Source organism: Rhea americana, unplaced genomic scaffold (assembly GCF_003343005.1).
Source record: "Rhea americana isolate MKP2758 unplaced genomic scaffold, rheAme1 scaffold_13, whole genome shotgun sequence".
Classification (NCBI taxonomy): Eukaryota; Metazoa; Chordata; class Aves; order Rheiformes; family Rheidae; genus Rhea; species Rhea americana.
Window position 1 is genome coordinate 316,133 of NW_028185372.1, and position 25,808 is coordinate 341,940.

The 25,808-nt window shown below is 41.3% G+C and overlaps 1 protein-coding gene across 1 annotated transcript in view; it reads right to left on the reverse strand.

Annotated features, from left to right (window-relative positions):
• CCBE1 (collagen and calcium binding EGF domains 1) overlaps positions 1-21,173 on the reverse strand; it is a 90,842-nt gene extending 69,669 nt beyond the window's left edge. Inside the window, exon 1 of the mRNA XM_085297690.1 lies at positions 21,055-21,173. Within this exon, the coding sequence (XP_085153816.1) occupies positions 21,055-21,173 (119 nt within the window). The remainder of the gene's footprint in view (positions 1-21,054) is intronic.
• Between the last annotated feature and the right edge of the window lie 4,635 nt (positions 21,174-25,808).

A 25,808-nucleotide genomic window follows, 5' to 3' on the forward strand; every position in this document is an offset into this window, starting at 1 on the left:
GATACCCCCCACACTGGGTATCCAAACTGTGGAGCTCCCTCCCAAGAAGGGGAAGAGTTTTCATCAACTCATGGAGAGACTGGACAAATTCACAGTAGAGAAATCCATTGATGTTATTAAATACACAGCAAGTATGTCCTGCTCTGTGAGTCCCTGAGCTGAAAATGGTTGAAAATTGGGAAAGTAACCAGGAGATTATCCAGGAGAGTGACGCTGGCTGCTCTAGAGGAGCAGGTGGGTCTTCAGCACCCCCCAGCCGGATGATTCAGGTGGTTTTAGGTGGTCAAGGAGAGGCTGCTGTGACATTGCCACTTGGTGGACAGGGGGTCCCAGGAGTTAAGTTAATAAATAGCACCCCTGCACAGGGCTCTGCAGGGCAGCTCTTCGCCCCGGCCCACTGCATAACTGCATCGYGCGCGTATTTACCCACGAGAGAGGGGGGATTCGCCGGCAAACTGGCACAGACTGTTTCTTAGATGCGTATCATGCATAGGGACCACAGAGCTTGTTCCAGCTCAAGAACTAAAAACATATTTATGCAACACCACCAGTCCYGCAGATGCCATGGCTGAAGTCCCCATGTGCATGAAGCATTTTGCTGTTCTTTAGGTGTCAGTTCTGCTGCACTCATCAACGTGAAACACAGCGAGCTTCACTCACTGCTTAGCTTTCTTGTGCTTTAAATCTCAATATTCACATATTTTTTGGCAACAGTTTGCGCTGCAGTTCTGAGCTGTCTCGTAAAAAGCAAATCACCCTGTAACAGGCAGCGTATCTGTGGAAGAGCCATGGGCATAGGACTGYGGCGCTGGCCCTATGTGGCAAAGTTTAACACAGGTCCTAGACTGACCACAGGGACCAGCTGTAGGGATAGATACAAACAGTGTTCAGCTGACACTGGACATGGCTGGATTACCCATCCTTTTATCACTTCCACACCAATTTGACCAGAATTTTGAATACTTCCCTAACATGCAATTGAAGTTATCAGTGATCATAATGCTAAGGCTAGGGACACTTGGCAAAAACAACGAAAAGTGTGGTTAGTTAAAAAAGATTAATGGGATAAAAATTCACTAAACCATGAAGGAAAATTTTTAGCTACATGTGGGCCAGCTTAATGTTGTTTTAATCTTAAAATCTTAATCTTCAAATAAGAGAGCATCTAAGGTCTTACATTTTTTGCAAGACTGCAGGGAGCACAGGGAGGCTATTCAAACTTTGAGATAAAAAGGAGGGGATAGGTGATGGAGTAGTTTGGGAAAATCCAAAACTAAATGTTGCCTTTTCTTCCCTCCTCAACAAAATTTGATATTTGGACAGCTGGATGTGCCTTGCTCTCCCAAGAGATGCAAAGACACAGACTGCAACTCGTCATCACAAATTGCATCAAAAAAAAGCAACAAACAGCTGCACATAAAGTCTTCTGCGGCCACTGCAATCAAAGTGCTCATTTACAAATTATAAGAAAGAAACCCATAAAGTACAGGCTAAATTCACCGAGGAAATGGAGGATGCAGRCTTCCATCTATTCCAACTCGGTTCTCGACCGTGCAGGCCAGCATGCCGGGTCAGTCCTTAACAGAGCGGCCCCAGGGTCTCCCTCCCTCCCGAGGTATTGCAATTTCCTATTATTTCTCTGAAAGCCTAAGACAGGCTTCGCCGCTGCAGGAGCGCTCACCCTCCGGCTGCATTGCTTGCCGGTGGCCCCTGAAGACTGCTTTCCTTAGCCCGGAAAAAAACCCAGTTGTCGGGGAGAACTCTCGAGGGGAGGAATTGGAAGATAACAGGAGAGGACGATGCAAACTACGGACACCCAGCAGGCTGCGTGCACGGAGAGGGAGGCACAACACAAAAACGTGCACGCCGCTGCAAAATGCCCGCCCAGGCCTGACAGCACTGTAGACAGTCGCATTTTCTTTATCCTCTAGAGTCAAGTACAAAACAAAGGCCTATTTTTTTAAGATTAAGACCAGAGACACTGGGATTATACGAGAGATTTGACAAAATGTACAATGGATGGACTCAGCATGCAAGCGGGTTTGGGTTGGTGCCAAGGGCTCAGGTCACAAGAACTACATTGTTCCTCCCCCTCCGCGCTCCCCCTTTTAACTCTTCATAAATAAACGCTATTGGGCAAGAGCGATTTTTCTTCGCTTTTTTTAGATAGTCGTCTTTTTAAGTTTGGGAAATACTTCAGATTCAACTTTTGCACAAAAATCAGAAGTTTGAAATTAAACACGTTACCATTTCTGCTATTTYGGGACGAGGAAGAATAATTCTTGGTATTAAGTTAAGCGGCACAAAGAGCAGAAAGTTCATCCAGCTTCATCAGTGCCTTCTGGCATTAACAWACATTGTGCTATAGAGATTATAGATACACATATACATGTATACGTGTGGGCAAGTATGTATATACCCACTCTATTTAATGCATAGTATTAACCTTGGCAGCTCCTGCAAGGAGATAYTCTGCTTGCTTTGCCTCCACAAAGATAATGTTTGCATTTACGCTAATAATYGGAGTGAGTTGTAGTTATCCCCCTCTGTTCACCTTAGGTGTGGAGAATGGAGGGTGGAACTGGCAACGCATCATTTAGGGGAAAAATCACAGCGCTCAGACTCTGCTGTAGGCAGCAATTTCTCGGCGYGCCCCTTGCAACGCTCTGGTTGCTTGCAAGCAAACGCTGCACCTGCAGGTGAGGTCGCAAAGTACAGGTTTGCTTCTGAACATACTCCAAAAAATCAAAATTAGTAAYACTTTTTGAAGGTACAGACGCATGACTGAGTAAATGGCAGCAACAAAAACGGTATGGGCACGGGCAGCTCTGGCCAGGCACTTGCCCGCACTCACAGCGGTGTTTCTCCCAGCACAGCCACAAGCCGCTCCACTGGCCCTACTAGGGATCTGGTTTAGCTTAAAAACAAAACCAAGTAAAATAAAAGCTTTTGTTAAAAACAAACAAACAAAAAACAATGAAAGAATCAAGATCCATTCCCTAATCCAGCTCTCAATGCCACCCCGACGCCGCTGCTCAGTCCAAGAAGAGCTACAGAGAGGGAGATGGCTTCCACCCACAATTCATTTTGGACCCTGAAGCTGCAGGGACAGAGAAATGTTTATGGGCTATATAGCGCCTTGGTGTCTTTCCAGGGCTTATCCTGGGACCTGGTATCCAGGGCCGTGCTAGCACCCCGGCCGGCACAATCCAGCAGCTCCGGCGAGGCGCAGGAGAGCCGGGAGCACCGGGCAGAGCCTGCACCTCCTCCCGTCGTTTGAAGTTTGCTCCTCTATCCGGGATCGGAGGGGCCAGTTCGCACCCTCACCAGCGAGCAGCTCAAAACTGTCCCCGCCGCTCCGAGCACTGGCACTAGCATTGGCAGGAGTGCTCCAGCCCCCAGAGGAGCCTGATCCCCAAATGCAATTCAAGTTAAAAAAATAAAAAATAAAAAATTCCTYCTGCCGGACCCACCAACTAGGAGGGAGCCTGTGGCAGGCACTGAGATACTGTTCAGTATTGGTCCTGGAAACCAGTCCTRTTTCAATGAATGAGGAGATACAGGGAATAAAACCAAGGGGATTTTTTGCTTCTCTTGATGTTTTTGGCCTTTGGGTTCACCTTCTCAAGCATCTCTGCAGGCAACAGCTAAAAACCAACTTAAAAAAGTAATAATAATAATAATAAWAAGAGGTTTTTCACAGTAAATCTGGTATCAACAGCTCAGGTRCTAAGGAAAGCCTCAGACACAAGATTCCCGATAAACCACAAGGTTGAGCAATTCTGCCATAGCAGCCAGTTGTTCCAATTACTCTGATCTGCACAGGTTGGGAGTCCTGTGCCGGCCTTCCTTTATCCAGCAAACTTGCCAGCTGCTTGATTCAAAGCTTCCCTCATCCTCCAGGAATCCAGATGCTGCTTTAGGCATGCTCCCAAGTCCAATTATTTTTAAAGCCCCTCTGCGCACTTAAAATGACATGATAATTAAGATTAGAAAACAACAACCAACCCAGAATCTGAGAATAACACTAAAAGCCTAAGAAAGAAAAATAAAATTGGTTTTAATTGTGCAACCCATCTGTAGGATGAATTTGTTAAAGACAATCTGGACATGAATCTCTTAACTAAGCCAAGAAGTTTAAGAGGGATAAAAGGAATGTGTTAGTGAATCCAAACTGTTAAAGCAAATTTCAGTGTTTTGCCATTTTTAAGAGTTGTGTTTTGCCTCTTCAAATATTTCAAAATTCTTTAAGAGGTGCCRTTTATTTTCAAGTAACTGGGAAACTAAATCAGACTGTCACCTCACTAAATACATGCATATCTGTTCCAAATGCTCAGAAAGGCAAAACACTTCAAAACAARACTTCTCTGGACACAAATAGACACTAGAGAAGAATAAAGAACYAGCRATGATACAACTAGCAAACTGCTATKGGTCAAACCCAAAAGTCCATCTAASCTAATCCTGTCTCTAGCAAAGACTTAGAGAAAGGGCATTAGAAATGGCCAAGCACCGCAAGATTTTCCTTCTGAATCACTGSCATCCTCCAGCAAGAAGCTGTTCACACACTTCCTGAGCAGGTGGCATCCACCATCCTGAGTCTGCAGCTACCACCAGAGCAGCCTGTTGCCATGTTGAATTTTTAAGACGACAAAACACGGAGAATCAGGATGTCCCAGAGGGCTCTGTTTAAGACTAAAGTGCCGTCGCTGGTGCCGTGCTCAGCACCAGCGCTGCGGTCTAGGAAGCCTGCGCTACCTGCTTTGGTAAACCCACTGCTGGCGCAAGACGACTCCCAGGAGAAGCACGTCTGCTATTAAAGCTTTAAAGATGGAAAAAAACAAAGAAAGGGAAAGATGCCTTTTTTCAACACATCTTTCAGACTCATTTTCCTCCCCGTTTCCCCAAACAACCTGTCACAACTTTCACTCTGTTCCATCTTTTGGGCTATTCTCCAGACTCGATCCTCAAATATTCCTGTTTCAACTATGCTCACTGGTTCCTGAAAAAGAATATCATCTTAATACATGACGGGCTACAGAGGAAATCTGACCCTCCGTTCGCTTTCGGCCTGACACCAGATGGCTCTTTCTGAGCTCTGGCGAGGAGTTTGGGGTGAGTGACTGCGGGATCTGACACATCTTTGAGGCCCGGTTCCAGCAGTTTGGGTTTCAAAATGTTCCACATTTGACCCCGGGAAAGTCAGGCTCCTGTCAGTCACCATGGATTAGGAACCCAAAAACTAAGTAAACAGACTCCAGTCACTTCTGAAAACGCCGGTTTTGTTGAAGCCAGCAAGACTGGTTTCCTTTTACCCAAACATGCAACTTCCAAAGTCCCGTAGCTTTCTCTGGCACATGATTTATTAAATATTTGAACTGACAGGGACATTTTGAGATAAACGATATCTTGTTTAAAGGAWGTCTGAACTATGTACATGCCTTGACTGTTTTGGGGAAATGCGCGTTGATTTTAAGATTATGAAAAAGAAATCATGTAGCAGCCATTATTATTCACAAAATAACGGTATTATTATTTCTTGATTAAACAAGGCTGCACTCTGGGATTATAGGACAAGATCATACAAAAGCTTTGGTGTATTAACAAAACTGCTCTGAAACCTTGGAAAGACCTCAAGCTTCTTTGCAGCTAAACTGTAGCTGCAAAGATACTTCGTGTCAAGAAGCAAGATGCCTCTGACTGAGGCACTTGGCTCTGAACTGAGAATTTCTATTTTCTRTTACAAATTCTGCTGATTCTTATATTTTACCCCATCCTTTTTCTTTACACTCCATTCCTAATAGCGTAGTCAGAAGAAAGTAATGGGACTACGTTCCTACTCCTCTCCATCCTTGTTTGGAGGCAGGTACCTGAATCGCACGATCCTGGCCCAAAACCAAGCCTGGCCCTGCTGCAGTCTTGGGGGACTTGAGTAAGAGCACATTAATTTAGGCCATTTAAGGGGCTTCTCATCGCTGCAGAGTAATGGCAGCACAGGGTGCAGGGAACGATGGATCTGGTCTAAGGAGCCAGAGTGATGGAGACCAAGAGAAAGCACCATGCAGCAGGATCCACGCACTGGTGTCGCTCCATGTTTATGCCAGAAGAACCTGAAGTGTAGCAATACAGCTCACCTGTCCTACCGACCCCAACTTAAAAAAATACCTCAGCTTAGTCCTCTGCTTCGAGGAAGGGAAAACCGTGAAGATGTTAGAAGCAATACATCTGATATCTCCTGTGGTTCCTTGGGAAATCTGTCTACGTAAAAGTTTAAGAGCACAGATTGATTTTAAGAAATCTTTCTGKTTTTGAATGATTTGGCGTATATTGAACATGATTTTTGCTAGCAGAGTTTATGTCACCTGGAACCCAGGAGACTGGAACAGAATATCAGGAGCTGATAACACACACACACACAAAAAGAAATTAAAATCCATTGAAATAGAACAGTGTAATAGCTACAGCCTACGGAAAAAAAACATTTCCTATGGGTTTTCTTTAGGGGGTATGACTGGAGCCAACAAAATATCCAGCAGAAATAAAAAATAAAAAGCAGAAAAAGATAGCACTGAAAACTTCTGCCAACAAGGGCATCTTTGCTGACTGGGGAAAGAACTTGCCACCTGCACAACTGCATCTGAGTAAATTCAAGGAAAAGAGAATGTGGAGCAAGGAAACTGAGCGCCAGAGACGTGGGAGGAAGCCGCACCACTGTGTGAGCACAGACTGGACTACATGCTTCGTTCGGGCTTCTGCTTGGCCCAAACAAGCAATCTTTTGAAACAAAATGGAAAAAAGGAGTTATCTAACATGGCTCCTGACACCCCAAGGCCTCCCCAACCCGTTCTGCACACCTGCCTCCAGCAAGGGACAGACTGGTTTTCTAGCTGCCTCCATTGCTTGTTATCTGTTTGGGACATCAAAGGATAAAAAGTGCATTAAAACCAGCAGGGCACGATTAATCAGTGCAATCAAGCGTAATGGAATCAAGACGTATTTGCGAAGCGTTGCCCGAGACCTGTGCTGGGGTCCGCGCTCCTCCGCTCCCGGGCAGCCCAGCAGCGATACTGGAAAAGCAGGATTAGGAAYGTACCCAGGTGGGGAGGCTTGAGCCTCCCCGTAAGGAATCTAGAACTGAACAGCAGGAAGTGCTCAACCTTTCTCCAGAGAGCTCACCTCCGAACACACTCTTGATGTGGAGGAAACAGCATCTGCACAGTGCAGCCGAGCATTACAGATTTCTGGCAAAATATGCTAGCAGCTAGTATTCATGAGAGCACCTTTATTTCTTTGTTGTTTTTCAGCAGAAACTACTTTGGAAATTCTGCAAGTTCTAAATGGAAAAGAGGGATAACTGTAGCCAAATGAWCCTTGACAAATGTTGTTATCCTGGACTATTAGATGTGAAAAGATTACATATCTTAYAGGAAAATACAGGGTTACTATTACACTTCAGAAGGCATTTCCATTAATAACTTCAAGTATTTGGAAAGGCTCAAGCAATCTGGCTTAGCTATTGTTAAGGAATTTTTGATTAGTTAAAAGATTTGATTTTTTTTCCTGAGCCAAGTATGTACACTTGGCAGACTAACATGCATCCAGTATGTTACTGTGCACTAGGCTTAAGAAACTATATTGACCATGGGGCAATATTCCCCAAGTTTTCCCTGCTAGAAACTCGGCTTGGAAAAAAAGAACAGGAAGATTTGTGATTTCGTTTTGAAGGAAGAAAAATAAAAGTTTCCGTGAAGAGAATAAAACACGTGTCTGTCCCTGTGGAGGCAGGTCATAGGGCAGCAGGTGGAATGAAAGCCTCCAGCAAAAACCYTTATGTTCTGCTTCTTTAGAATTTTTTTGGGACAGGTTTAAATCATGCTGCATTACATAATGCTGGCCTTTGACTTGTGCTAGCTCCTGCCCTGGGGCACTTTACCACACAAGCTTTTGAGGTTGTAAGATGTCTACAATATGTTGCTGAACTGAACGTACRACAACCGGACTTCACGGCAGGAAAGGCTTGATTAACTGGCTGAAAAGCCCCATTAGCCAAAGTTTCAATGCAGATCAGTTTTTTCTCGGCAAGGCAAAGTATTCATCAAAAATGCAATATAGATTGAGCTACGTGGGAAGAGTCTCATGGAGGATATATAAGGAAGAGAGCTAATTAGGCTTTTAGAGAATAATGATGGATCATATGACTTACTGAGGAGTAAAATGCTTGTCAAATGTAGATGGGATTTATTTAATCTTTTATGATTAAATCCCTCCTATAATTCTAAGCTTTGGAATGATCCCCTCAGCACCAATGCACAAATTAAATCTTCTAAATGGACTTTAATTATACTTTGATGGCTGTCCCCACTTCCCCCAAACGAGGATAAYGCCTTGGGTGTAAATAATGCTTCAAAACCGTAATGAAGGTAAATCTTCCATTTTTTTGCAAATATTGATTTCCTGTTATTTTGATGCTCTTTCTCTTTATTGAGCTGTGGGATATCTTAGTGGCCCTAAACAGCTAACAAGTTACACTATCTACAAGGGAAATACTTTAAAGGCAAGTCTCAAGAATAAGCTCTTTTGTCTTCTCTGTATGTCAGAAATAGCTCTAGAAAGGGAGTCAGATGCCACAGCAGTAAGAGCTCCACGTTTAATTTTGCAACACCTCTCACCAGAGTGGCCTCAGGGCTTTGGATGAAGTGCTTTGCCTCTACAATTTATAATACGAGTTATGAAAAATCCACACCGGGGAGGACTCTGCCCACGCAGCTCRGCAGTAGAAAAATTCTGTCTCAAACCCCACTCTTCCCCATGGCTCTCTTCTGAAGGCACGCACCTAAATCTCCTTTTTGGAAGATGGAATAAGGATCCTGCACTTCTTTTGAAGCACAGCTTGCCACAAAGGCGGGGGGCACCTTCAGTACGATATTGCGCTGACCAGGCCACTCAGCCGGAGATGGGCTCAAAGCCATCTGTCTTTCAGCAGAGCACCCGGGAGGCTGCTCCGTGGTGGGGGCACATGCTGCTTCTCCCACAGGAGCTGTTCCCTCATTCGGAAAGTGAGCGCAGACGGCTGGCGGGAGGGTGAGTGCATGCGTACCGGGTGAACACGCTCCTCTGCCCCAGCGGGGCATTTCCTCCAGACAGAGGAGTCCTGGGCTCTGGTCCTGCTCCAAGAGCTGCGATCGTTATACCCAACAGACAGCGGAGAAAATGAACAAAATAGCCTCTCGGTGGCCRAACTGGGATCCACACTTGCTATGCGAGGACCCTAACTGCTCGGCTATAGGGCTGCTTTCTGATCCAATCTGCTATAATTACTCCAYGTAGCATGGTCCATTCCAAGACCTGGGGTTCAGGCTAACCTGGAGCCTTGCACTCAGGGAGTGGTGGACTCGAGCTCCCTTCGGCAGCAGCATCTGCTTTCCCCGTAATAGCCATGTCTGAGAAAAGTATTATTTTACACACACACACACACACACACATATGCATGCATACTGGTAGGAGAAAGAGGACCCTGCTAGGCATCCAGCAGAGCACTGACTGGTGTTCACTCACATCTTTTAAGTAAATGGGCACATGGAGACATTGCAAAGCAGCAGCAACTACTGAGCTTCACTGAGAAGTGCATCGGCTTCAAATATTTCAAATAATTCAGGACATAATTGCCTTTACGAAGTGTTGGCATAGCAAAGCCAAAGCTCTACCTAGTTTCTGAGATAATGCTGGTGTATCGCCTCCACGCAGACACAACCAAAGATGCAGTCCTATGGTAAATCGATACGAAAAAGAGACTAAACCTGTGCTGAGGTCAAGCATACATTGCTGTCAAGTTTGTTCCTGCCATAGAGTTCTGAYTGCTCTGAATTGCCTTCATACCTAGTCTGTCTCTCAATGTGGTGGTAAAAATGTGTTCTTTTACTTTCAACGAGACTCACCAAATTATCACAACAGATCTGATATTGCATGTCTCTGTTAAAGCTTTGAACTTCTTAGAGGTCAGTAATCAAGTGCAAATCCTATCCTTGCTTAAAAAAGAAAAAAAAATCCACTATTGTTCCTTGATAAAGCCATTTATAATACCAGTATCTGATTTCAAGACTAGTGAAAGCATGTGTTTTTTATTTTTGATTTACATGTGAAATCTCTTTCCTAACTGGACTGTTAAACCTTAAGACAGGTGTATATATATATATATATGTGTATGTATATAAAATAGAGCAATTAATCCCAAGACTGAAGATGGGCCTCAGGCTACTAAAGTATTTAAGAAAATGGTTAATAATAAGCTTGTAGGTAAGCCTACTGGCTTAGAATAAGCATTGAAGGGGCTGTATTCCTCATAATATGTGTCATTTTACCAAACATCTGCAGTATTAGAGGATAAAAATTTCTTTCAAAACATAATCTCAATTTGCATGAGAATTAACATCCAAGAGATCATTARTGTATGGGGATTTGTCTCCAGGAGGAAAGTATTAGTAGATTGTGTAATGGATCTAATCTTATCCAAAACTGATAACCACTAACTTATTTAAGTAAGCAAAATTAAAATAAGTAGTACCTCTTGCAGGAGAACTAAGGATCTATGTGTAGTCTCAACTAATTGTGTGGTATTACCAGGTCCTTTGGGTAACAGTATACCAGCAGAAAGTTGCTTTTGCAACTTCCAGTTTAACTGAAGACCTTGCAAAACAGTTTTTCATCCAGTGTTAGCTAATATTTTCAGTGCAGGGAGTCCTTTTTAAWTTTTCAATCTGTATATTGATCTCGTCTAAATTTGCTGATGATTATTTCATTTCCTGTGGCTCTATTTATAACCATGAAGTTCTTGCTCATAAAAAACTTTCCAAGGCAAGAACTTGACTGAGTTCTTTAATAAATCAACATTAACAGGGAAGATCAGACTCTTGGCTGAATTCTGCCCTTAGTTATGCACGAAGTTGGTGTTCACCAACCCAAGGAGAGGATGACCTGCTTTGTCTGGAACACAACCACATTTCCTATCGCAGATGTCTGTCAGGTGGTCATTTATCACAACAAAACCCAAAACAGGTGTTACAAAACACCTGCTATGCTTCAGCCAGAAATAAATGATCAAATCATGCACTCTTGAAACAGCTCTATTCAAAATACTATGTAGACCATAAAAATACTGGGCTCCCAACTTAAAATAGATATAATTTCATATAAAATCTCATTGTCAACAAAGCTTACTTCCATTCTGGAAAAAAGGTGGTTGCATTATTAACAACATGAAATGCAATGCATTGAAGTTGTGCTCGCTCAAAGCTCTCAGCCTTGTTTTCTTTACAGCCCGGGCCAATTCTTGGCTGCCTGGGGTGTCCTGTGGATGAGTACGGTACATTAGCAGTAGAGAGACCAATTTTCTTGCCCATTTTTGAGACATGGCATTCTGTGGAAACAGGAAATTGCTTTAAACATTCCTTCACTTTAAAATACTTCTTTGAAAGAAAGTATCTTCAAACCACAATTTCAGAGTTAAGTAGCCCTTGCTTTCTTATCAGTAGAAGATGAAAACATGTTTTTAAGAAGAAGCAAACCCAAAATAGTTCAAAGATACTAGCTTTGAGCACAATTTTTTCATCATGTTTCAGGAATTTATAATTTTGATCTTTAATCACATTTTCCCTTTTTACATTTCTTTTTTACTGACTAAGTTTTTTTGCAGAAGTACTGGCAAGATATTACGTAAAATTTACAGTTTAGTATCAGGTATTAGGTCAGCATCGTAAGTGACTATGCAGAAAGATTTCTGTTAAGAGTAGAAAAATGCAGATGACAGGTTACTGCAGAAGGTCCTAATCACTTCTCTTTTTAAATTGGAAGATAAAAAGTCACTTCCAGTTTCCTCTATCTAATTTTATATCCCAACTTTTTTAAAGATGCAGATGTACCTTAATACAGAGGCTTTTTGTGGATCTTTTACATTCCCATTAACACCTACATGGTCAGCTTCTGCTCTCATTAATGGCTGCATAGACTCCAGAGCTAGAAGATTTAAAATRGGAAAGATACTCTTTGTGTTTGCCCAGTACAAGAAGAGGAGAGCAGTTAGCTCCGATAAATTTTAATTCAATGAATTGTAACTTTGACAAAAGACATTCCCATGGTTTGACACTTTTTTGGAGCAGAATTTTCTTTCAGTCAGATTTTAAGTGGCTGCTTGGATGTTCATTTGATACCTCATTTATTCCTGATAAGAGTTTATAGTTTGGCAAAACTCTTATCAGGCACAAGACTTTGGAAGAATTTCTTTTTTGTTGGCCGGTTATGTGAAGACCCTCAAAAGACGTCACATGCTCTTGAAAGACAGTTATCTCCTGCTTGGCGTATGCTGTTAGCACAGAACTTACAACACTGACTTCTCAGCATTATCATAGGGAGACAAACTGAAAAATAATCATAATATCATTCCCTGTATTCTTCAAAATAATTTTTAACAGTATGAAGTTGTAATATCAGCCTTTGTTTTAACTTAAAGAAGAAGTGTAACTGCCCTTTATCTTCAGAGAGGTTCTCGGAGGTATGGAGACATGACGGAGGYAGAAAACCAACACGGTTATCATTTGTATGCAAACCACACTAGTTTCCCAGAGGATGCAGAAATCTCGTTAAGCTGTGTAATGAAAGGCAGTATACACGGCTATTTGTAGCTTTCCTAACTGTAGGCCAATTTGCACCGAACTGCAGATGCACAGCTAGACTGYGGGTATGGAAAATAGCTTAATGCCTTCAACACGCGGGATGCTTTAACACTTTAGGATACACATTGTTTAAAGATCACGACACTCTTTAATGTGAGCAGAGGCATGAAACCCATTCTAGCTCACAGCTTATCTCACATTTACTTGGTTAAATGGTCATTAGGATTTCAAAAGCCACTGTAGATGAGCCAAGCTGCTTTCATGACTCTATTGGCCATTTACGAGAAATGCACGTTAGGCCATTTTAAAGAATAAATCATAAACTAAACAGAGAAAATGTGAGTCATAGGTTTTATAGAGAAAACAACTGCCTTCTTACATCCAAGCTTGGACACCTCGTTGGTAGAAAAGAGATGGTTGGTTTTAACTCTGTCCCTAGCGAGCCAGAGCCCACGCTGCAAACAGCCACAAATGCAGTAATTTGACACAAGCAGCAGGTCAGGGACTGAACAAGCACAAAGACTAAATTACCACTCTCCATTAAAGAGAGGGTGGTCCCGCCAGGTCACCACTCAGGTCATCAAGCTAGCAATTTCGGGAGACATGCAGCTGCCTGCGTGCTGTGCGCAGACAAGGTATTTGACTCCTCGTTACCCAGCGTTTTATGCAAAAGTCATCTGAAATGTAAATGATACCAACAGCCAGATCTGAAGCTCACTGAAGTGAAGAGATGGAAAAGGCCCCCTTGACTTGCAAACTTTGGATGACACTGGGAACATTTGCACTGATATTTTCCAAATTGTAATATTTGCCTTTCCAAAATCTATATGTGACTATTCTTAGATTATAGCTGAGTGATATGGCATACTGTATAGTTAAAAACTAGCAATAATACATGCATTGAAGTTGCTAAAAAAAACGAAGATATATTTTTTAAAAGTGCATGCTGTTTTATTTACTAAGTGTTTACTGAAACTACTGACGTGATTTAAATGTAAGGTCTCAACCACAGCACACTCCCGGGGCTGAGTGAACAAAATGGAGCAAAGTCAGCCAAAAGGAAAAACAGAACAAAACCAATAAAAACAGCGTTCCCAACCCCTCAGCAATTTCTGTCTGCACGCAACCAAAAAGCTGAATAAATCCATCTCAAAGCTGCCCCCTGGACACGCACCTTCTAGCTTAGGTTTCCAGCTCTGCTTCACCTCTGCACTGCTGTGACCAAACCCAAACCTATGAATCACCCCAAAGTAGACTATGGTGTTGTATCTTCTGACGAAAATCTTGGATTTAAGTCTAGGATGTTATCCTATAAGCAAAACTATGAGYAGAGGTATGCCGACAAGGAGGGTCTGGTCTCACGTCTAAGTCTGGGTTTCCAGAGATCTCCGCTCAGTGGCCAGCTCGTTCTCCAGTGTCACATATGATACTGGGCACCTCACTCAGAGCATTTTTATTGTCTCCAGAAATGCTTGGATCGGGCCCTGTAGGCATTTTTGCAGTTTCTGGATCAGCAGAATTTACATTCACAAATGGAAGAAGGCAGACATAGAAATACACCACTGTACGTGAAATGTTCACATATTACGGCAGTAGGGATAACAGCTCGAGCAGTAGTTACCACCAATAAGCCATCTTTTCTAGACTATCCTTTTCCAGATTTCCCTCATTATTTAAAAAAGGATATTTTAAAATGAAATTGTAATGCCTTAAGAATATTGCATTGGGGGTAAAATGGCACAAGGCAAAACTAGTTAAAAAATTAATGGAACTTTAATTGTTTTTATATCTGTAATTTTTCAGCTGTAACTACAATTTTAGTTTCTTCTTTCTTTCTTTTCCCAAATGTTTTCTCCAGGAGGCACACACATTGAAATGGAGCAAAYTGAGAAAAATCCTTAACTTTGACGTTAGCCAAAAGCTAAAAACAATAAATCTTTCTGAAAGGAAGCTCAGAAAAATCATTTTATGTTCTTTCTTGAGCCAACAAGATGTAAAAATAAGATATAATCTACAATGCAGAAATCATTGTTTCACCTACAACAAAATCGGACTTCCAGACTAGCACTAGGTTTCCAGGCTGCCATGCAAAACGTGCCAATTTCTACTATATACATTAAAATCTAATTTAAAAAATAACTTTCAAGATGCTGAAGATTTCAAATGGCAATCTTACTTAAAGAAACCATTGCCTCACTCACACAAATATTATGCTATAAAATGGTGCTTTAGGGCAGGATATAGGAGACTACATATATATATATATGTATGTATATGTATATGTATGTATATATGTGTGTGTATATATATGTTTAAAGTAAAGCTTGTTTTTGGAGAATTTTGCTAAAACCAAAACCTCTCTGGAGTAATCCACAATGCAGGCTATCATATCTGAATGTGCAAAATCCCCCTGAATACAGTGTTGCTATCAATATTCCTATCAGGTTCCAATAAACTATCTTTGCCCAGAACTTTATGAGGACAAGCAAACCTGAATGATGGTTAAAAGTCTGGTAAAAAAACCCTTTGATCACTTTCCCTGTGCGAGGTCTAAAATCACGCCTTATCTATGGTTTCAGCAGTATCTGAAGTATTTTTAATTTTCTTTCCATTGACTACTACATTGGCCATTTAGATTTGTTCAGCTGTTTACATTTCACAAGCATGCTAATCACACAAGTGATAAATGCTACCACTTGGGAATTTTGCATTTTCAATTGACTCTCAATAACTCTTACAATTATAAACATTAGGTCATAGTCTCAGAGTCTGTCTTTAAGGAGGCAATATATCCTGGAAAACCATTTTCCTTGTGTGGTCTGAGCTCTATAACACCATTGGCAAAGAGTCAGTGAAAATGCAAGCTATTTAGGTTTTTATCCCATGGTAAATACCATTCTTCCACTTTGTTTCTCAAAACAAATCAGTATTAAGGCTTTGTGGGCACTTAACCTAACTTCCTACCCATATCTTCTCCATCCAATAAGTTTCAATGCTACCTGATGCAAGACAGATAGTAGCAGGATTTGGCTCCTGCACCCGGTCCCAGCCTGTGGTGCTCCCCTCCACCTCCTCTGAGCTGATGTGAGTCTTGCAAATACGAGATAAAAGGGCACTGGSGATGAAGAGCAGGTCCTGCACACCCTCCAGACTAGAACTTATGCGTAGGGAGGCTCAGGACAGTTTTCCTCAGACAGCAAGTCACTGTGTTCACAGTCTCACTCTGATGGGATTTTCAGCACCTCCCTCACGTGGGAAGAAATGCKCCCATGGAGCACGCACCTTCATTTGCCAATTGGTGGCTTTTGGCATATGTTCTCCTTCTAACAGCAAACCTGGTAGGGGCATGGCGGAGACTGGATTTGACAGATTTTTGTTCATTCCAGGTCCTAAACCTACTTTAATACTAGAAAGTAGCCCTTTACTAACGTTATCTTGATATACTCTAAGACCAAGGACACTGGCCTCAGAACGTACTTACCATCAAAGAAAAACACCAAAAACCTCCCCAGGCATTTCAATGAATGATCCTTAATCTTACTACTGGGTTGATAAATATTGTCAAGGTAACTAAACGTGTCAGTCAAAAAATAAATCAACAGTAAGGAGAAGTTTCTTCCAGCAACGTAGAAGAAACCAGTACCAGTACTGAGCCGTGCAGCTGAACGTTTGCACGGCCCACGCTCATGCAGCACGCACGCCCCTCGGCGTAAAGCAACGCACACGCACACCAGCAGCACGCCTTGGGACAGCCAGCCAGCGCTTGATGCTAAGCCACAGAGAGGAAAGACAGGCCTTCTGAATGAACAATTTTCATTGCCAGCCATTTGGCAACGAGAAGACTTTAGCAATAGGGAGACTCCTTCCCCCTCCTCCCTGCCACAACCTGCATTGCTCGAAAAGTTGAGAAAATGCAGCTAATTTCTGCACAGAGTCCAGAGTTTTCTATGTTGATTCCAGTCAAAATGCATGCACTGAGATCATATTCAAAACAAGTGGAACAGACATCCTAAAACTAAAATTACAACTCTCTCCTCACTTGGTCTTTTCTTTAAGGTTGCAGCAAGCTTACAGCTGTCACAGCTTAAAATACTGTTTCACATTTCACGTAATCCATGTATAAATTATGTATATTAGGAATTGTCAGATTCTATAAAAYGCTTCCCAGTGCTAATTTTACATTTGGATTTTCATCTCAATTGACAGATACGAGAGATCGTATATTGCCTGAGAGAACCTTACTTTTAACACATCTCCGGAGATTAGAGATAATTTGTGTTCTTCCATTCTTTCCCATAATACTTGGTCATTTCAGGCTTTTCCAAGAAAGTAATGCTTCTTGAGGACTCCACCCAGTTTTACTAAATTAGCCCCCCTCTGGACATCATTGCCAAAATAACAGCATGAGATACAATTATTGGCTTTAAGACTGGAACTATATTTTCAAATCCTGAACTAAACACAGTAACTGCTCTTAACTCGCAATAAGTAACTCTAGCCATAATGTGGGATTTGGTTTGTTTTTATTTTTCTTTGGTGGATGCCATAGCAAGATACATATTCATATTCTTCTTCATGTTAGGAAACAGAATGCAAAAAAAGTAAAATTGAACCTGCTTTTGGCAGGAGRATCAGATAAGCTACAACTGTAGAAAATGTTCCCAGCCACCTGATCCATATGAAACGATGGGCTGGCTCCTCGGTGGCCCTAAGCACATCAGCTGCTGCTGGCTCAGGGTCCCAAGAGCTACAGGTTAGCCCTTTTGAACAYGAGRCCTTTAATAAAAGGAATTTTCCTATGGGATTTCCTTTAGGTTGAAATTGCAGTTTAAAATATATTGACCCACAACAAGGAACTTCATCACGTCAGCACCCTGATTTTCTGTAAAAATAAACAGGCAAACACAAAGACACATAAATATGGGAAGAGTTCTTCTTTCCATATTGTGTTTCACCTAGTTCCTTTTACCAAAATGGCACCTTCCGCCTTTAATCTTGTTGGATTGCTTAAATGACACAGAATATTATATCTCACTTAACAATGCTATGAGGATTTGGAAAAATTACTGGTATTGTTGACTTGTATTTCTTATATTCTGTTATAYGTGCAAAATTGCACAATCATCACCACGTGGCACATGCATAGACTAAATCTCCACGTGACTGCACTACTCTGAAATTATCGTTCTGTGCCCCTGAGCCCTCCTCACAGTTAGTCACCAGCTCTTGCAGTAACTACCTCTAAGGAGCTGCTAGTGACCATAGTGAGCACTAAATGTGTCAGTAAATCTCAAATATTTGGCAAGCTTTGACTTCTTTCCATCAAGCAATCAGAACGCCTTTTGGGAGCGTCTACCACCATGACTCATGATTGAGCTGTCCTTCAWTCAAATCTCAGTGACTTAAAAAATAATAAAAAAAAAAAAACAGTAAAATTTGACCCAAACCCTCTGGTATTTGTGGTAATAGCCCTTAAATACAGAAGGTCAGGAGAAAACAGCTCTAAATGTTAGGCGGGAAGTTAAGTGGATGCTGGGACACATTTGCCTTGACTTCATCCTGTAAATCTAGTTCCTCATTCCATAGTAAGATCCTACTCATGATAAAAATCATCAAGATTAAGCAATTTCTACATGCAGCAGGAACAACAGCCTTAGTTTCTCATTCTGGCCACTGAGTGATTTCAAACTTTTACAAAGTATTTTTTTCAAAGACTCTTCTGTTCTTCTTGGCTGAGAAATACACGGAGAGGTTCCCTGAAGCAGAGAGCTCATTCTCATAATGTAATTATCCTGTCTAGGATTCCTGTTTACAGTAGCCCAGAAAGGATGAGTTTTGTCTTCATGTGCCCTTAAGCAAACCCGGGGCCTGACCTTGCAGCCTCTGGAATACAGTCACGTCTGCCTGGGAGATAATATCGCTCATGTCGCTCCTGTATCAGCTTTCTGCTGGCATCAGTTCAGTTCTTCCTATAAGCAGCAATCTCCCTTYCCTCAACTCTCAGCTCATTTGAAGCTCTTATTGGAATAACTGCTGCTTTCTCGGTTATTCCAGCTTTAAGGGTCACTGGAGAGTCAACCTCCAGGTCAACTCTTTGCCCYGTTACTCTTCAGTAATGAGCATCTGTGAAAGTCACCTAAGCTCACAGAACAAGACAACCCAACTCTGCGCTCTCTTAGTGAAAGAAAACGAAGCCAACATATCCCATCATGCATACAGCAGCCTCTGGACTGGATTTGAGTAGACGGCGCACAAATAAAAGGCTCTTCTTTTAAATATGACTGGAGGCATCTAGTCCCAAAGCTGCCACTTTTAACAACTTAATAAAGAGCAAGGTTCAGTTCTTTGAGCAACACCATAGGCTATTCCCCCAAATCACATCMCCCATGATACTAACCTGCTTCTGCATGATAAATGCACAGATCTGTGGATTAGGTACTGAAAAGAACATACTCAAACATCCTCTACCCTCATAAACCACTACAATAATATTATGTTAACTAATTAAAAAACATAATTTTTCAAGAATTCTTGCACACTGATGACATTAAGGCTCTAACTCAAGTTTAGCTTTTAAATCATTCCGTACAAAAGATTTGCCATGATTTAGGCCCATGGCAGAGACTCCGACACTTAAAAAAACATTATTACCCTTCCAGGATTCAGAAATAAAAGTCAGCTTTGCCCAGGGCTAGACAAAGCATGCTCTGCTCTAAGTGTGTATTAATAAAGTTCCTTGGGAAGATCTTCAATTTAAATACAATTCTGTTTTACAGCAAATATTTTCTATATTTCCTTGTTTTGTTTGTTTCCAAGGATATTTGTTCTATGTTAACAATGACAAGGGGGAGATTCATAAAGAGACAGAACCATCGCAGGATGTTGAGCACARCTATGGAAGTCATTCAGACAAGAGATAAGATTTCCCACGTTCACTACTTTCAATAACAAAACTAAAATCCCAGCCAAAATGCCAGGGAGGAAGGAGGACTCGATATTAAGGCCATGATTTGTGAGACYGATGACTTTGAATCTGCAGAGGAATTCAGTGGCAAAGCCACAGGCACTAACACAAAGAGCAGAGCTTATGGCCTTAACAACCCGCTCGTGCCGACCCCAAAAGCCTCTAGGCAAAGCCACAGACTGGGGACAGCTGGTTTTTTAGAGGTGAGGGTGACACTAGCACTTCCCACAYGAGCTGGGAATACAGCGGCTTAACTCAGCCAACCAGACAACCGGTTAAAAAACATACATAAGAAAGAAAATGACTCTGTTCACAGTGTTGCAAGCTATTGCAAGAATCTGAGTTATGCAGTAGAGCGAAGACAGGTTCTCCAGCTTGGGTGCTTGCATATAGGTGCRTGCAAACCCTCACCCAACCATGCCCAGTCTGCCCAGTGCAAACCATTCCAAATCCAGAAGMCATATTGCCACATGAATAGGGCACTAATAAGCCCTATGCTTTAAAGTGCATTACTTCAGACTCAACAACACTCAGATAGCTGTACAACTGGTAAATCACGCCTGGCTTACCACTTTCCAAGAGGGATATCACTTCTTTCTGGCTACAAAGTGCTTCCCTCTCCCCATCAGAGAGGCTGTTCCTCACCTGAAAGCCCTGGCAGCCCTCCTCTGCACCTATCCCAGGTCTCATTTCTCATCCTTGAAAGTAAATGACCAGCATTGCACAGGTGGGATCTCACTAGGGCTTTGCACAGTAGCATGAATATTTTCCCACCACTACTGAATGCACTTCACAAGATGCCATGCACCACCACACTTGCCTTTTAGGAGTCTCACTTACAGTTCCAGGTCTTCCRATGGTTAAACTCATGAAATCAAACTTTTCCTCCTCTGTCCTTCCTAGCTGATGAGCCTCTAACTTCCAGCATTAGCTCCTAACAGAGAAAATTACTCCCAAAATCCCAATGGGGCAGATAAATTTACCTTAGCTACAACAAGCTGCCTCTTTAACAGATATATGGAGCAGCAAAAGGTATAAGTAATCTCAGCTGGGGATCARCTTCTGCCAAGTTTTGACCACTATTTATTTTCTCTCATTCTCAAATATTTAAGTATCAGAGGTGATGATCCACCATGCAAAAGTGTTAGAAAAGCACAAACATTCCAGAGATTACRTATATTCCTCTAGGAAAATACTGGAGTAAGGGTGACCGAGGTGACATTTCTAAAGCAGAGGGAAAATGTTCAGCTTTCTCCCTACAGATACACAACACTCTGGTTCTTCTCAGATGACTGAACAAGGGGCATATCAGCCTCCTCAMAACTCAGGATGTTCCAGGGGAAACTCTGTCTCAGTTCCTCTACAAGTTCTAAGAATAAATCCACTGTTTCCAAATAAAGTTTTCCCCTTATTTRTTCAAGTTACCTGGCCTTGCCACCATGCTTTTTAGATTGAGGGTTTCCTGGAGGTTCACATTGCATCGTCRCATTTCCAGCTCTGCGCTCCCCAACACGGAAATTATCTTCCAGGTCTGGTGTTTCCATGGCCCTCTCCCTAATTGCTACATTTCCTGGCTGAGTTTTTCCGGCAGCCTTGTTCAAGCTGACTTGATGCCCCCTTTTGAGCCACATAGCTTCTGTGATAACCCCATGAATCCTTCCCCAGCATGTCTTTTCACCCCACACATCTGTCCGCCTGCCCAGAGATCCTCCCTGTCTGCTCTGCTGAGCTCCTGGRCTTACATGCCAAGATGGTCCGGTGCAACCATCATAAAAGCAAGAATATAACAAAAAGGCTGTTCTGAAATAAACTGAGTGGAAGAGGATTAATTTTCTGATGAAAACATGTGCATTTTTCCCTATAACATCAAATTCACTTCTTTAATTTTCTCTCTGACTTGCCTCATTGCATCATGCCACATGCAYCACATCACACAGAAGGGACTGTGTAATCCTGCCACGCTCTGACGCTGGTGGCTGCTTTTCCTTTCTGGACAGACCTGATTCCTGCTTTGACAGACTTCCACACTCTCCCTCTCTTGATAAGATTGAGGCRTTTTCCACTTCTAAACTTACTTTCAGCACTGTTAAACAAAATATATACAAAAAAATAAAAGAGAAAACTTTGAGGCAACTTTGCTGTTTTCTGTACAGAAAYGTGAGAGAGCTATATATAGATTTTTCTTCTTTCCAGAAAGGAAAAATGCAGCCCCATGACCAAAAGTACTGCTGTGAGTCTTGGATAAGTAAAAAGTGAGAGAGCCTGTTCTGCCTCTGCATTTGGAGGTAATGCACATATCCCTAAAATTCAGTGTGTTGTCTGGAGTTCAGTGATGTTGATAAACACAGGAGGATGCAAAGAACCGTGAGGATGATCTGAGGGCTGGAGAACGTGCTTTGGTGGGAGAATCCAAAGGATCAGCCTAGCTGGCTTTCCAAAGAGATTTAATACAGCTTTGATGATATTCTAAAATGAAATTTGCAAATCATTTTTTTCCACATCAGTAAGGCGTGAAGTTCCACACGCAGGAACTGGCTGCTCCTGTCTAGTCCTATATTCCACGTACCCTCTACTTAAGTACAGATGCTCAGATGATACACGGTCATCTAACTGACATTCAAATCAATGMAGTTAGCATATAAATCGCTTTGATTATCTGTGCCTTGGCGCATCATCAGGCTGACACTAAATTTACACTGATCTTGAAAATATAGGGCTAGAGATACAAAGGACTGCTTACAATTTGCAGKGAAGACGCGGCAGTCCATTGAAGGTTTCCAACATTTTGTAAGATCATACATCTTTTATTTACTTATTTATAAAGAGCCCAGAACTGCTGACCATCCAAATGCAGTATGCAAGAATCAAGCTGTTTTTTWAAAAAAATCCTGCATTACCCTCAACCAAAAATAACTTTAAAAATCTATACTGAGACAAAAAAGCGCTAAAAAAACAGAACTTAATTTTTCATATGCAACAACTGCTGAGTTAGATCATTCCTTCTAAAACAAAATCAAATTACTTCATCCTGATGGGAACTGGGAGCCATTTCACAAAAGCTGGATTCCAGGGGCTAAATCCCATTTTCACTATTCATTTAAAACAGCATAAATCTAGGAAAGCTCAATCAAAGCCAGTGGAGCTACATCCAGTTTGCATTGGTACTGCAAAGCAGATCTTGACTCTAGCCTAGCYTTTTAGTCCACAGGAACTGGGAAGAAAAAAAAAAGAAAAAAAAAAAAAGGAGGTATTCTTGCTGTCTTGGCTAAGGCAGTAATTTGTTTGGCATTTTTGTGTAGATAGGCTGTTGTACCACAATCCAAATTTGCATTAAGGGAATCCATGTTTTGCCCCTACAGACAGCTAAGACATAGCCAGAGCTTTCCTAACTTTAACAGTTAAGATCCTAAGTTTATAAATAATTTTATTTTGTTATGATTTTCAGCTATATGCTGTAAGAGGAAAAATTAAGGGCTGTACGGCTAATCCTTTGTCTAAACATCGGCCTTACAGTGGGACTCGCWAGCCATCCAGCTGTAGCCTATGGAGCCTCGGAGCATTTAACTGAATAGTACATTAATGAAAATTTACTTTTTAAGAAGGAAATTTCCCAAAAGATTTTTTAAACAAAAAAAAATACTATAAATGATGCCAAAAAAAAGAAGAAAGAAAGAAAGAAAGAAAAACAGCAGATGTTTGGGTCTCAAAGTCTTTTAGAGATAAGGCATTTAGTCTGAGTAAAGCAGCCAAATAAGCTGCCATGCTCAGTGCGCCTGTTGTTATTTTTACAACTGCTACCAAATAATGAAAAATTTTATTGCTTTTACTTGTAAAACTCACGCTTCAGTAAAGAGGAGTACCAAAAGAAATGATTATCTCCAAGACACTAATGGTTACACTTTGCAAAGATACCACAAAAGGTTTAGAGAAGGAAATAACTGTGAATGCCTTCCAATTAAGAGATAAAAGAGGTAAAGGTGTCTTCAGAGATAATTATCTTTATTCTGCATATAGTAATAAGGAAAAATTTGAAATTACTTAAAGTCCAGAATTTAGCAGTTTTTAAAAGACAGAAGTATTTGTAACAGAATTTAGCTCCTATTTCTGTGTATTCATTAGGTACCTACTCTTCCAAAGAAACCTTCCTCATGAAAAGACTTAATTCATTCTATATAAATGGACTTAGGCACAGCAGCTATCTTAGGGAAAAAAAAGGAAGAGTAAACTAGCTTTTCCTTCAGTTTTTAAGATCCAGCAGCAGCAAATTCATTTTCATATTTGACTTGCTCTTCCAGGCCCACGKTTTGGAAGACTTTGCTTCTCTTAGTCATAATTATGAAGCAGCTTGGGATGACCAAGGATTTATGTTCCAGTTCTTACCCACAGCAGCCCCAGATAGTTAGCAGGGGAACACAGGGATGAAGCATTTGATTAGGACTACTTCTGAAACTCATGTTTCTCAAGCATTTCCCACAAATACCAAACGTGTGTATCTCATGAGCATGACACTGTACAGATTTTTCCATTTCTTTCGCACTGGTTTGCAACTTTTTCCATATATATCCCATTGTAATAGGCAGGATATTGAGTCTTTTAAGGCAGTTAATCTTCTCGCAATGAGTCTAGATTTCAGTAATAAACACTTAGGGTAATTTTTCATTCTCTAGGCGACTGYACTTCCAGGAGTCAAGGACAAGATGGCATTTAATGGAAGGACTGCTACATTTGTTTTGATTCCTTCTTCCAAAAAAGAAGCCCTACAGAGAAAAGCACCAAATTCTACAATATGGAATATAGCCAGGGTCTTCTGTCCTAATGTACAATTAAGAGGAATGTGAACACAGGAAAAATCCCTCTTTATTTCCATTCTGAAGATATATTTGTCATGCATTAAGTCTTTGTCAAGTCCTTAAGGATAATTTCTTGGAACAATTTTCTTTTCATTGGAACAGCTTATAACTGTAATGGCTCTAAGGTCAATGGAAATGTTTGAAGTCTCTTTTTCCTGGTACATAAAAAATACCCAGCAGTACATATTGCAAATGAGGATGTGTAAATAAATATATGTGTACGTGTTAGCCATTCTTTCTCCTGACTACTTGTTTTCTGCTTCTTTTTTCACTCCCCACAGCTATTTTCATTGGAGTTTTTCCAGTGATGTACCATTAACTTATTCCCACTGTGGAAATACTCTGGATATTTTTGCAACATAAGAAAACATCACAGAAATCTAATTTGTCTCTTGGTGGAGATGAAAAACTATATTTAAAAAAGGAAGCATTTTTTCTTCTTATCTCAAACAGTAGCAGTTTGTTGAATTGGAATGACAGTAAATCACCGTAAGTAAACAAAGTCTAGTAAGTTATCTGAAGACTCAATTTACAGGAATCTTGTTTGCTAAATCGGGAGCACTACACCTTCAAGGTAAGTTATCAATTTATTTTTTCCATGAGGCAACAATAAATATTGTTTCCCTCCATTTCATAGGTGAGGAGCTAGCCAATATCAATACCCCATAGTAACCTTAGTGGGTAACTGAAGACAGTATTTGGTGTGTGACGTCGCTTACTGAGAAGCACAGAAATTTAGCCCAAGATCTCAAACCACAGCTCAGCTCCTTCAAATCCATCCTACAATTAAACAATATTGCCTCCTAGGATCACCGTGGTGCCTCCATCGATGTAAATCTGGAAGGGCACCGCAGAGACCCCTTCCAGGCACGCTTAATAAAACCGCTACTCAAACATGGGTCAATGTGAGGACAAGAAACAGCACAGCCAAGGCTCTGGCCAACAAACTCAGCTTGAAAAGTCAAGCAGAGAGCTTGCTTCATTGGTAAGATGCGTTCCATTTGCTTTAAGCACTTTTTGTGCTCTTTTTTCATGGAACATTAAGAAAAATTATGGGGAAATTCCAAAACTGAAGCAATTTGGCCTAAATCCAAATGAAGCAAGTACAGCTATGGAAGTGCAGACCTCTGCAAATCTGTTCTTATAGCATCTTAAGTGACCATCCAGGAGTCCAGGGGAAAAAAAAAAAAAAAAAGCCAATCCTTTAACACAGGTGAGCTTCTAAGAAAAATCAAGAAGAGGCCAGTCCTGCAAACATATTTTAAATATATTCATGCATTCTTTCTTTAGAAAACCTTTTGTGAGGATAGCCTCTTCACTAAAGTTATA